We start from the raw sequence: 13587 nt of genomic DNA, 5'->3' as shown, positions 1-13587 counted from the left end.
GGGTGTGGGTGCAACCAAGCCAGTGTAGCATGTGCTGCCTGAAGAGCTGTGGCACTGGGACTAACTGCCAACTCCCTTCACCCCTAGGACTGCAGAACAGAACAGCAAAACATTCAACAACTTCATCAGGGCTGGCAAGGTAACACATTTAGGCTGGCATTTTCTCTCTTATCTTGGGCATCAGCCTCTTAAAAGAAACATTTCCATAATTAACCTTCCTCACAACCATCTAGTTAAGGGGGTGGTTCCACTTCAGTATGATGCCAATGGCTACCCAACTTTGCTACACCAATTACTAATGTGAACTGCCTTCCTCCACTCCAACAGTCTTAAAGTTTACATCACTTTCTTCAGCTCTCCCAAGACACTTGGTACACATTCCTCAACTGCCAGTATTATCCTCATTTTCTGTACCTTCTTGCAGGACAAATTGATGCACAATGCCCATCAGAGGAAGGATGCACTAGAGGATGCAACCTCACCTCTAAACCCTTGACCCTCTTTGAGGACAAGGCCATAGAGTTAGCAGGTGCACACAATGTTCTTGGTAAGGTTGATGGTATCTTGCCAGTGCCAGGTTAGTGACTGAACATTTACACTGTTGCCCTTGCATCCTTATGAAGCACCACACAGACAGAAGATTCCCACCCCATTCTCAGTCTCCGAAATTCCAAGGGGGTTATTCTTACTTACTACCCTCTTTTCCTGCAGATCCAAAGAAATAAATGGCGCAGGAGGAAGAACATGATGAGGATGATGATGATGAAGAGGAGGAGTTGTAGGGCAGATCCAGGACCCAGTGGAATGGTGACAGGTGGAGTTCACCTGACACTTACAGCTGTCTCTCAGGACAGCAGCAAGTCAGGCCTCTGGCCTTCGCCCTGAGAGCACCATGCCAGCCGAACAGGGTAGGCAGACCAGGTTCCCAGGAGCAAGATCCATGATATGCAACCAGGGGCCAGCTGCCATCAGACAAGGGCCACCTCAGTCTCATAACCCTTCTGTACAGCATCATGAAGCACCACATCTTGCAATTCAGGTCCCAAGATGGCACTTTGCAGGAGCCTAAAATAGGTGACAGAGGAGCATGTGGAAGCACTCAAGGCAAGCACTGTTATATTAAAATAAAGAGAGCAGGGTGATTGTTTGCATTTTGCAACTACTGGTTTAAAATAGACTGCACTGTGATGGTGCTGTGTTATTTAATTCATAAATGAAAGATAAGAAAAAGAAATTCACCCTAGTATTTTTCTAAAAACAAAACAGGTGAACTGACTAAGTCAAAGGATGACAAAATCCTCGTTCACTTAAATCATACAACAGCCCTATCCTTGTTGATCACTAATGTTACAAATTTTTAAAAAAACGTACTCAAATGGATCGCTTGGATCAGGTTTACGTAACCCTACTGGAATTGGAATACGTTTGTAATACATTTCCCAGTCAAATGCTCCTCGCATGGCATCACCAGCCTGAGTCTCATATCCAAAATGGTCGTGGTCAATAACATCAATCATAGGGCACACAATTGTTTTGCGATTCTGGGCAATTCTATCTGAAAGATTGAAGAGAAGAGGATTCAAATTAAAATGCATTCTTAAAATGACAAAGTAAATACTGACATTCAATGAAAAACAAGTTACAAGTTGGAAAAAAATCCAACAGATTCAAGAGAACAAGGACAAGGACATTAGGAGGAAGCAGCAATTCTTTGTGTAAGCATGAGCAGTGTGTGTGTTTGTGAGCTATTTTATCATGGGGCCCATTTCAACAAACTCTAATCTTGTTCGCACATGTGCTCTTGCAACAGGGATCAGCAGATAACAATTAAGGAGAGGCTACATGGAATTACTTTTCTTCTCTAGCTGAGGGTCATTGAGGAAGTGGGTGTAGAACATCTAAATTAAAAAAAGGTGCCTGCAATTTGGAATTATGAAACTATGTAACTATATTCTCACCTTGTACTCTTCTCTAATTTACTGCCACCTTTTCATCTTTTCTTTTCATTTCTCTGCATGCTTATTCACTTTCCCCCAACCCAAAACATGCTTTTCTGCTTATGTTCCGCTGTGAACAAATTTCAAATTCAGCCAACCTGACTTCATTATTTTTAATATGCATAGAGGTCAGCTGCATGTGTTAAGACTAAAATACAAAACATTAACTTCAATTCACTTGGTTTGGATGTTACCTAATTTACAACAGGTTTCAAGAGACAATTACATGTCTTGTTAAATTAAAAAGTTCACTATGACCCAAATAAAGAAATCATAATCAGGTAGATGCAAACCATAGGAATTATTGTCCAACATCTTATAAACCTACTAAACACAGTACTTGGTTAACAAAACCACTTTTGTTTTCCAAAGATGTTAAAACTAGAAAACAACTCAGAGATATTGCCCATGAAACACCTTTTTAAAAGATGTACATCAAATACCAACCTTTCATGCATTATCTACTTGTGATTTAGTTTCTTACCAAGCAATGGGGGCAGCCAATTCACATTTGCTTCACAGTGAGAATCCAAGAAAGTTATGACCTCTGCGTTTGCCATCGAGGCCCCCAGTAGTCGCGTTCGAATTAAACCTTCTCGCTTCTTCGTCCGCACAATCCTGACCTTTGGAAATCGTGCCATATATTCCTCCAAGCGCTTTTTCAAATATTCTATTGGAAAAATTAAATGAAAGTAAACGTGGAGGCTACTGCTTCCAGTTCAACATTTCAGTTCTATTTCACTCAGAGATGAAGTACCTTGCATGGTACCATTAACCAGAGTCAGGCTGGATATGTTCTGGAGCACAAAGTTTTTCTGCTTCTTTAAATATTACCCTTCTGTGATGCAAATCAGGAATTCTGAATTCTAATTCGGATTCTGAATGTGCCTCATCATTCCCGAATAAGTGTTAAGTTTAATCCCAACCCAACAAGAGCATCCAATCACTGCACCAACATATTTGCATGTCCCTCTCCAAGCATATCATTGCATCAGACTCTTACAAACTAGATGACGACAATCTTCTTTCCCCTCTTGGTGTAAATTAAGTGTTGTAAATCATAAATCTATTAATTTTGAGCTGGAAAAAAAATGGTTAACCTAATAGGGGCTTTTGTTTAAAAATATCAAACTTCATAGAAAATAACAATTCATTAACTACTTTTTAAAATTGTCACAATGTTAAAAATACAAAATCCAATCTCTCAATTTACAACTCGAATGGGAATGCTAAATTAATAGTTGTAGTTAGAACATAGAACAGTACAGCACAGTACAGGCCCTTCGGCCCACGATGTTGTGCCGAACCTTTAACCTACTCTAAGATCAAACTAACTACCTACCCTTCATTCTACTATCATCCATGTACCTATCCAAGAGTCGCTTAAATGCCCCTAATGTATCTGCTTCTACTACCACCGCTGGCAGTGCATTCCACGCACCCACCACTCTGTGTAAAGAACCTACCTCTGACATCTCCCCGAAACCTTCCTCCAATCACCTTAAAATTATGCCCCCTGGTGATAGCCCTTTCCACCCTGGGAAAAAGTCTCTGGCTATCCACTCTATCTATGCCTCTCATCATCTTGTACCCCTCTATCAAGTCACCTCTCATCCTTCTTCACTCCAATGAGAAAAGCCCTAGTTCCCTCAACCTTTCTTCGTAAGACATGCCCTCCAGTCCAGGCAGCATCCTGGCAAATCTCCTCTGCACCCTCTCTAAAGCTTCCACATCCTTCCTATAATGAGGCGACCAGAACTGAACACAATATTCCAAGTGTGGTCTAACCAGGGCTTTATAGAGCTGCAGCATAACCTCGCGGCTCTTAAACTCAATCCCCCGTTAATGAAAGCCAACACACCATACGCCTTCTTAACAACCCTATCAACTTGGGTGGCAACTTTGAGCGATCTACGGACATGGACCCCAAGATCCCTCTGTTCCTCCACACTACCAAGAATCCTGACTTTAAGCCTGTATTCCGCATTCAAATTCGACCTTCCAAAATGAATCACTTCACACTTTTCCAGGTTGAACTCCATCTGCCACTTCTCAGCCCAGCTCTGCATCCTGTCAATGTCCCGTTGCAACCTACAACAGCCTTCCACACTATCCACAACTCCAGCAACCGTCGTGTCATCGGCAAACATGCTAACCCAGCCTTCCACTTCCTCATCCAAGTCATTTATAAAAATCACAAAGAGCAGAGGTCCCAGAACAGATCCCTGCGGAACACCACTGGTCACCGAACTCCAGGCTGAATACTTTCCATCTACTACCACCCTCTGACTTCTATGGGCCAGCCAATTCTGTATCCAGACAGCCAACTTTCCCTGAATCCCATGCCTCCTTACTTTCTGAATGAGCCTACCATGGGGAACCTTATCAAACGCCTTGCTAAAATCCATACACACCACATCCACTGCTCTTCCTTCATCAAAGTGTTTTGTCACATCTTCAAAGAATTCAATAAGGCTTGTGAGGCATGACCTGCCCCATACAAAGCCAAACTGACTGTCTCTAATCAAACTATGCTTTTCCAAATAATCATAAATCCTGTCTCTCAGAATCCTCTCCAATAATTTGCCCACTACCGACGTAAGACTGACTGGTCTAGAATTCCCAGGGTTATCCCTATTCCCTTTCTTGAACAAGGGAATAACATTTGCCACCCTCCAATCATCTGGTACTACTCCAGTGGACAGTGAGGATGCAAAGATCATCGCCAAAGGCGTGGCAATCTCTTCCCTCGCTTCCCTTAATATCCTTGGGTATATCCCGTCTGGCCCCGGGGTCTCATCTGTCCTCATGTCTTTCAAAATTTCCAGCACATCCTCCCTCTTAACATCAACCTGTTCGAGCATATCAGCCTGTTTCACGCTGTCCTCACAAACGACCAGGTCCCTCTCACTAGTGAATACTGAAGCAAAGTATTCATTTAGGACCTCCCCTACCTCCTCCGACTCCAGGCACAAGTTCCCTCCACTATCCCTGATCGGCCCTACCCTCACTCTGGCCATCCTCTTGTTCCTCACATCAGTGTAGAACGCCTTGGGATTTTCCTTAATCCTACCCGCCAAGACTTTTTCATGTCCCCTTCTAGCTCTCCTAAGTCCATTCTTCAGTTCCTTCCTGGCTACCTTGTAACCCTCTAGAGCCCTGTCTGATCCTTGCTTCCTCAACCTTAAGTAAGCTTCCTTCTTCCTCTTGACTAGCTGTTCCACATCTCTTGTCATCCAAGGTTCCTTCACCCTACCATCTCTTCCTTGCCTCATCGGGACAAACCTATCCAGCAGTCGCAGCAAGTGCTCCCTAAACAACCTCCACATTTCTGTCGTTGAAGGGAGATATGTAGTTTAATCATTCCTACACTGGATTTTATGGGTGGGAGGAGTATACATCATTAGAACATAAGAATCAGCCCCTCAAGCCTGCCCCGCCATTCAATAAGATCATGGCTGATCTGCCCCAGACCTCAACTCCTCTTTCGTGCCAGCTCCTCAGAGCCCTCAACTCCCCAATATTTTAAAAATCTACCTCCTCTTTAAATACTTTCACTATCCTCAGAGAAGAAATTCCTTTCGCATCTCAGTTTTAAATGAATGTCCCCTTATTCTGTAACTATGTCCCCTAGTTCAAGATTCGCCCACTAGTGGAAACATCTACTCTGTCAAGCCCCCTTAGAATCTTATATGTTTCAATAAGATCACCCCTCATTCTTCTGAACTCTAATGAATAAAGGCTTAACCTGTTTAGCCGTTTTTGATAAATCAACCCCTTCATCCCAGGAATCAGCCTAGTGAATCTCTTTTGAACTGCCTCCAGTGTCAGTATATCCTTCCTTACATACGGGAACCAAAATTGTACACAGTACTCCAGGTGTGGCCTTACCAACACCCTGTACAGTTGTAACAAGACTTCGTTATTTTTAAACTCCAAACCCCTAGCAATGAAGGCCAAAATTCCATTTGCCTTCTTAATTACTTGCTGCACTTGCATGCTAACTTTTTGTGTTTCATGCACAGGAACACCCAGATCCCTCTGTGCTGCACTTTTTTGGAGTGTCTCTCCATTTAAATAATAGTCTACCTTTTGATTCTTCCTACCAAAGTGCATGACCTCACACTTTCCTACATTAAACTCCACAGAGTCAGAGAGAGATACAGCACTGAAACAGGCCCTTCGGCCCACCGAGTCTGTGCCGACCAACAACCACCCATTTATACTAATCCTACATTAATCCCACATTCCCTACCACATCCCTACCATTCTCCTACCACCTACCTACAACTAGGGGCAATTTACAATGGCCAATTTACCTATCAACCTGCAAGTCTTTGGCTGTGGGAGGAAACTGGAGCACCCGGCGGAAACCCACACGGTCACAGGGAGAACTTGCAAACTCCGCACAGGCAGTACCCAGAACCGAACCCGGGTCGCTGGAACTGTGAGGCTGCAGTGCTAACCACTGCGCCGCCCCCATCTGCCACGTTTTTGCCCACTCAACCTATCTATATCCCCTTGCTGATTCCTTATGTCCTCATCACAACATGCCCTCCCACCTATTTTTATATCAGCAAATTTGGATACATTACACTTTGCCCCCTCCCCCAAGTCATTAATATGGATAGTAAATAATTGAGGCCCTAGGACTGATCCTTGTGGCACTCCACTAGTTACGTCTTTCCAACCTGAAAAAAACCCATTAATCCCGACTCTCTGCCTTGTGAGTTAACCAATCCTCAATCCATGCTCATACATTACCCCCAATACCATGAGCTCCTATTAAAAGCAAAATACTGCGGGTGCTGGAAATCTGAAATAAAAGAAGAAAGCATCTCTCCACAGATGCTGCCAGACCTGTTGAGTGTTTCCAGCATTTCTTGTTTTTATTCCATGAGCTCCTATCTTGTGCAATAATCTTTTATGTGACACCTTATCGAATGCCTTCTGGAAATCCAAATACACTACATATACCAGTTCCCCTTCATCAACTCTGCTTGTTATATCCTCAATGAACTCTAGCAAATTTGTCAAACATGACTTCCCTTTGCACCTGCCCTGAACTGGAAAAATTCATCAACTTTGCTTCCAATTTCCACCCTTCTCTCACCATTACATGGTCCATCTCAGACACTTTCCTTCCCTTCCTTGACTTCTGTCTCCATCTCTGGGGACAGGCTGTCTACTAATATTCATTATAAGCCCACCAACTCCCACGCTACCTCAATTACACTTTTTCACACCCTGCTTCTGTAAGGACTCCATTCTATTCTCTCAGTTTCTCCATCTCGGACACATCTGCTCTGATGATGCAACCTTCCACAACAGCACTTCTGATATGTCTTCCTTTTTCCTCAACCGAGGATTCCCTCCACACTGTGGTTGATAGGGCCCTCAACTGCGTCCGGTCCATTTCCCGCACCTCTGCTCTCACCCCTTCCCCTCCCTCCCAGAACTGCGACAGGTTTCCCCTTGTCCTCACTTTCTACCCCAGCAGCCTCCACATCCAAAAGGAACATCCTCCGCCATTTCCGCCATGTCCAGCGTGATGCTACGACCAAAAGCATTTTCCCCTCCCCTCCTCTGTCGGCATTCCGAAGGGATCGTTCCCTCCACGACATCCTGGTCCACTCCATTACCCCAGACACCTCGTCCCCTTCCCATGCAATCGCAGGAGGTGTAATACCTGCCCCTTTACCTTCTCTCTCCTCTGTATTCAAGGCCCCAAACACTCCTTTCAGGTGGATCAGCGATTTACTTGTACTTCTTTCAATGTGGTATACTGTATTCGCTGCTCACAATGTGGTCTCCTCTACACTGGGGAGACCAAATGCAGATTGGGTGACCGCTTTGCAGAACATCTTCGCTCAGTGTGAAAATATGACCCAGAGCTTCCTGTCACTTGACATTTCAACACACCCCCCTGCTCTCATGCCCACATCTCTGTCCTGGGCTTGCTGTAGTGTTCCAGTTAACATCAACGCAAGCTCGAGGAACAACATCTCATTTACCGATTAGGCATACTACAACCTACTGGACTGAACGACGACTTCAATAATTTCAGAGCATGACTAGCCCCCTCTTTTTTATTTTTAGTTTGTTTCATCATTCATTTTCTTACCATGTGCCTGCCCACTGTTTTTTTTTTCATGTTTGTGCTTTTGGCCAGGGCTGTTCATTATTCCATCATTTAACACCCTCTCTGCACTAAAGCTTCGTCTTTCACCACACCATTAACCCGCCCTTTGCCTTTGCTCCATGACCTGCTGGTCAATTATTCTCTGTGATGCTCTGTCCTATCAACATCTTCCCTTGTGTTATCTTCTGCCCCACCCCTGCTTTATTTGCTTCAAACCGATTACATTTCTAACCTTTGCCAGTTCTGATGAAGGGTCACTGACCTGAAACATTAACTCTGCTTCTCTCTCCACAGATGCTGCCAGACCTGAGTATTTCCAGTATTTTCTGTTTTTATTTCAGATTTCTAGCATCTGCAGTATTTTGCTTTTATTCGGGTTTTTTAAAATTCATTTGGGGGATGTGGGCATCGCTGGCTAAGCCAGCATTTATTGCCCATCCCCAATTGCCCTCGAGAAGATGAGGTTGAGCTGCCTTCTTGAACCGCTGCAGTCCTTGGGTTGTAGGTACGCCCACAGTGCTGTTGGGAAGGGAGTTCCAAGATTTTGACCAAGCGATAGTGAAGGAACGGCGACATAGTTCCAAGTCAGGACGGTGTGTGGCTTGGAGGGGAACTTGCAGGTGGTGGTGTTCTCATGCACCAGCTGCCCTTGTCCTTCTAGGCGGTAGAGGCCGCGGGTTTGGAAGGTGCTGTCGAAGCAGCCTTAGTGAGTTGCTGCAGTGCATCTTGTAGATGGCACACACTGCTGCCACTGTGCGCCGTGGTGGAGGGAGTGAATGTTAAAGGTGGTCAATGGGGTGCCAATTAAGTGGACTGCATCTTGAGTGTTGTTGGAGCTGCACCAATCCACGCAAGTGGGGAGCATTCCAACACACTCCTGACTTGTACCTTGTAGATGGTGGACACGTTTTGGGGAGTCAGGAGGCGAGTTACACACCACAGGATTCCCAGCCTCTGACCTGCTCTTGTAACCACAGCATTTATGTGGCGGGTCCAGTTCAGTTTCTGGTCAATAGTGACCCCCAGGATGTTGATAGTGGGGGATTCAGCGATGGTAAGATTCTCTCTTGTTTGAGATGGTCAGTGGCTGGCATTTGGGTGGCGCAAATGTTACTTGCCAGTATCAGCCCAAGTCTGGATATTGTCCAAGTCTTGCTGCATTTCTACACAGACTGCTTCAGTATCTTAGGAGTCGCGAATGGTGCTGAACATTGTGCAATCAGCGAACATCCCCACTTCTGAACTTATGATTGAAGGAAGGTCATTGATGAAGCAGCTGAAGATGGTTGGGAGTAGGATACTACCCTGAGGAACTCCTGCAGTGATATCCTTGGGTGGGGGGGGGGGGGGGGGGGGGAGGGGTTTAAACTAATTTGGCAGGGGGATGGGATAGAGTAGAGGTACAGTAGAGGGTGATGCACAGTCAAATATCGAAGAGAAACTGAGTCAGTCTGAAAGGCAGAGCAAATATAGACCTGTTAAGGCACAAGTGAAAAATGCAAGGCTGGATTGCATCTATTTTAATGCAAGGAGTCTTACTAGTAAGACAGATGAATTGTGGGCATTGATATTCTTGCTATCACAGAGACATGGCTGAGGGAGGGGCAGGACTGGCAGCTCAATATTCCAGGGTATAGTATCTTCAGGCAAGATAGGGGAGGGGGTAAAAGAGGAGGTGGCATTGCACTGCTAATCAAGGAGTCAATTATTGCAAAAAGGAGGAATGATATCTTAGAAGGTTCCTCAAATGAGGCCATTTGGGTAGCACTTAAAAACAAAAAGGGGCAATCACTTGGGTGGGAGTGTACTATAGGCCTCCAAACAAACAGTCAGGGAGAGATAGAGGAGCAGATGCGTTGGCAAATCTCAGAGGTGTAAAAATAATAGGGGAATAATAGTAGGGGATTTCAACCTCCCCAATATCAACTGGGATAGTCTTGGTGCAAAAGGCGGAATTCTTAAAATGCATACAGGAGAGCTTTTTGAGCCAGTACGTAGAAAGTCCTACAAGAGAAGGGGTAGTACTGGACCTAATCCTAGGGAATGAAGCTGGACAAGTGGTAGAAGTGTCATGCGGGAGCATTTCGGGGATAGTGACCATAACTCTAAGATTTAAGGTAGTTACAGAAAAAGACAAAGATCGACAGAAATAAAAGGTACTGAATTGGGGGAAGGCTGATTTTCATAGTACTGAAGACCTGTGCTCCAGAACTTGCTGCGCACCTAGCCAAGCTGTTCCAGTACAGCTACAACACTGGCACCTACCCTGCAATGTGGAAAATTGCCCACGTATGTCCTGTACACAAAAAGCAGAACAAGTGCAACCCGGCCAATTAGCTCCCCATCAACCTACTCTCAATCACCAGTAAAGTGATGGAAGGTGGCATCAACAGTGCCATCAAACGGCACTTGCTTAGCAATAACCTGCTCAGTGACGCTCAGTTTGGGTTCCGCCAGGGCCACACAGCTCCTGACCTCATTGCAGCCTTGGTTCAAACATCGACAAAAGAGCTGAACTCAAAAGGTGAGGTGAGAGTGACTGCCCTTGACATCAAGGCAGCATTTGACAAGAGTATGGCATCAAGGAGCCCGAGCAAAACTGAGGTCAATGGGAATCAGGGGGAAAACCCTCCACTGTTGGAGTCATACGAAGCACAAAGGAAGATGGTTGTGGTTGCTGGAGGTCAATCATCTGAGCTCCAGGACATCACTGCAGGAGTTCCTCAGGGTAGTGTCCTAAGCCCAAACATCTTCAGCTGCTTCATCAATGACCTTCCTTCAATCATAAGGTCAGAAGTGGGGATGTTCGCTGATGATTGCACAATGTTCAGCACCATTCGTGACTCCTCAGATACTGAAGCAGTCCCTGTAGAAATGCAGCAAGACTTGGACAATATCCAGGCTTGGGCTGATAGGTGGCAAGTAACATTCGCGCCACACAAGTGTCAGGCAATGACCATCTCCAACAAGAGAGTATCTAACCATCTCCCCTTGACATTCAATGGCATTACCATCGCTGAATCCCCCACTATCAACATCCTAGGGGCTACCATTGACCAGAAACTGAACTGGAGTAGCCATATAAATACCGTGGCTACAAGAGCAGGTCAGAGGCTAGGAATTCTGCGGCGAGTAACTCACCTCCTGACTCCCCAAAGCCTGTCCACCATCTACAAGGTACAAATCAGGAGTGTGATGGAATACTCTCCACTTGCCTGGATGGGTGCAGCTCCAACAACACTCAAGAAGCTAGACACCATCCAGAACAAAGCAGCCCGCTTGATTGGTACCCCATCTACAAACATTCACTCCCTCCACCACCGACGCAGAGTGGCAGCAATGTGTACCATCTGCAAGATGCACTGCAGCAACGCACCACCAACGCCCCAAGGCTCCTTAGACAGCACCTTTCAAACCCACGGCCTCAACCAACTAGAAGGACAAGGGCAGCAAATGCATGGGAACACCACCACCTGCAAATTCCCCTCCAAGTCACACACCATCCTGACTTGGAACTATATCGCCATTCCTTCATTGTCGCTGGGTCAAAATCCTGGAACTCCCTTCCGAACAGCACTCTAGGTGTACCTACCCCACATGGACTGCAGCGGTTCAAGAAGGCAGCTCACCACCACCTTCTCAAGGGCAATTAGGGATGGGCAATAAATGCTGGCCTAGCCAGTGACGCCCACATCCCATGAATGAATAAAAAAAACCAGCAGAGGCGCTAGAGGAGTATAGAAAGTGTAGGGGGAGTATTTAAAAAAGTAATTAGAAGAGTGAAGAGGGGAGATGAAAAAACACTGGTGGGCAAGATAAAAATCCTAAGGCGTTTTATAAGTATATTAAGGGCAAGAGGATAACCAGGGAAAGAGCAGGGCCCATTAGGGACCAAAGTGGCAATGTGTGTGTGGAGCCGGAGGACATAGGTGAGGTTTTAAATGATTACTTTTCATCTGTGTTCACTATGGAGAAGAACGATATAGTGTAGAGATCAAGGAGGGGGATTGTGATATACTTGAACAAATTAGCATTGAAAGGGAGGAAGTATTAGCTGTTTTAGTAGGCTGAAAAGTGGATACATCCCCAGGCCCAGATGACATGCATCCCAGGCTGTTATGTGAGGCAAGGGAGGAGATTGCAGGGGCTCTGACACAAAAGGTTCAAATCCTCTCTGGCCACAGAAGAGGTACCAGAGGATTGGAGGACAGTGAATGTGGTACCATTATTCAAGAAGGGTATCGGGGATAAACCAGGTAATTACAGGCCGGAGAGTCTGACATCAGTGGTTGGAAAACTATTGGAAAAAATTCTGAAGGACAGGATTAATCTCCACTTGGAGAGGCAGGGATTAACAGGAATAGTCAGCATGGCTTTGCCAGGGGGAGATTATGTCTAACTAACTTGATTGAATTTGAGAGGCGGTGACTAGATGTGTGGATGAGAGTAAAGCAGTTGATGTAGTCTACATGGACTTCAGTAAGGCTTTTGATAAGGTCCCGCATGGGAGATTGGTTAAGAAGAGCCCATGGGATCCAGGACAATTTGGCAAATTGGATCCAAAATTGGCTTAGTGGCAGGAGGCAGAGGGTGATGGTCGAGGGTTGTTTTTGCGAGTGGAAGCCTGTGACCAGTGGTGTACCACAGGGATCGGTGCTGGGACCTTTGCTGTTTGTTAGTGTACATTAATGATTTAGACGTGAATACAGGAGGTATGATCAGTAAGTTCGCGGATGACACGAAAATTGGTGGTGTCGTAAAAAGTGAGGAGGAAAACCTTAGATTACAGGACGATTTTGATGGGCTGGTAAGATGGGCGGAGCTGTGGCAAGTGGAATTTAATCCCGAGAAGTGTGAGGTGATGCATTTTGGGAGGACTAACAAAGCAAGAGAATATACAATGGAAGGTAGGACCCTAGGAAATACAGAGGGTCAGAGGGACCTTGGTGTACTTGTCCATATATCACTGAAGGCAGCAGCACGGGTAGATAAGGTGGTTAGGAAGGCCTATGGGATACTTGCCTTTATTAGCCGAGGCATAGAATATAAGAGCAGGGAGATTATGATGGATCTGTATAAAACGCTAGTTAGGCCACAGCTGGAGTACTGTGTACACTTCTGGGCACCACACTATAGGAAGGATGTGACTGCACTGGAGACGATGCAGAGGAGATTCACCAGGATGTTGCCTGGGCTGGAGCATTTCAGCTATGAAGAGAGACTGGATAGGCTAGGGTTGTTTTCATTAGAGCAGAGAAGGCTGAGGGGAGATATTATTAAGGTATACAAAATTATGAGGGGCATTGATAGGTTAGATAGGAAGAAACTTTTTCCCTTAGCGGAGGGGTCAATAACCAGGGGGCACAGATAAAGGTAAGGGGCAGGAGATTTAGAGGGGATTTGTGGAAAAATGTTTTCACCCAGAGGGTGGTTTGAATCGGGAATGTA

At 45.4% G+C, this 13587-nt stretch overlaps 1 protein-coding gene across 2 annotated transcripts in view; it reads right to left on the bottom strand.

The window, feature by feature from the left end:
* Nucleotides 1-13587, bottom strand: part of LOC137375926 (polypeptide N-acetylgalactosaminyltransferase 10-like) — a 137526-nt gene that overhangs the window by 49795 nt on the left and 74144 nt on the right. For both annotated transcript variants that reach the window (XR_010976097.1, XM_068043634.1), the window contains exons 5-6: nucleotides 2482-2667; nucleotides 1372-1555 (exon numbers count right to left, since the gene is read on the bottom strand). Coding sequence is in view for 1 of the 2 variants with exons in the window: in XM_068043634.1 (XP_067899735.1) it covers nucleotides 1372-1555; nucleotides 2482-2667 (370 nt within the window). In the remaining variant the exon portion in view is untranslated. The remainder of the gene's footprint in view (nucleotides 1-1371; nucleotides 1556-2481; nucleotides 2668-13587) is intronic.

This window comes from Heterodontus francisci, chromosome 12, assembly GCF_036365525.1.
Source record: "Heterodontus francisci isolate sHetFra1 chromosome 12, sHetFra1.hap1, whole genome shotgun sequence".
In the NCBI taxonomy this organism is placed as follows: Eukaryota; Metazoa; Chordata; class Chondrichthyes; order Heterodontiformes; family Heterodontidae; genus Heterodontus; species Heterodontus francisci.
The sequence above is the reverse complement of the archived record's forward strand: the minus strand, read 5'-3'. Positions and strand labels throughout refer to the sequence as shown.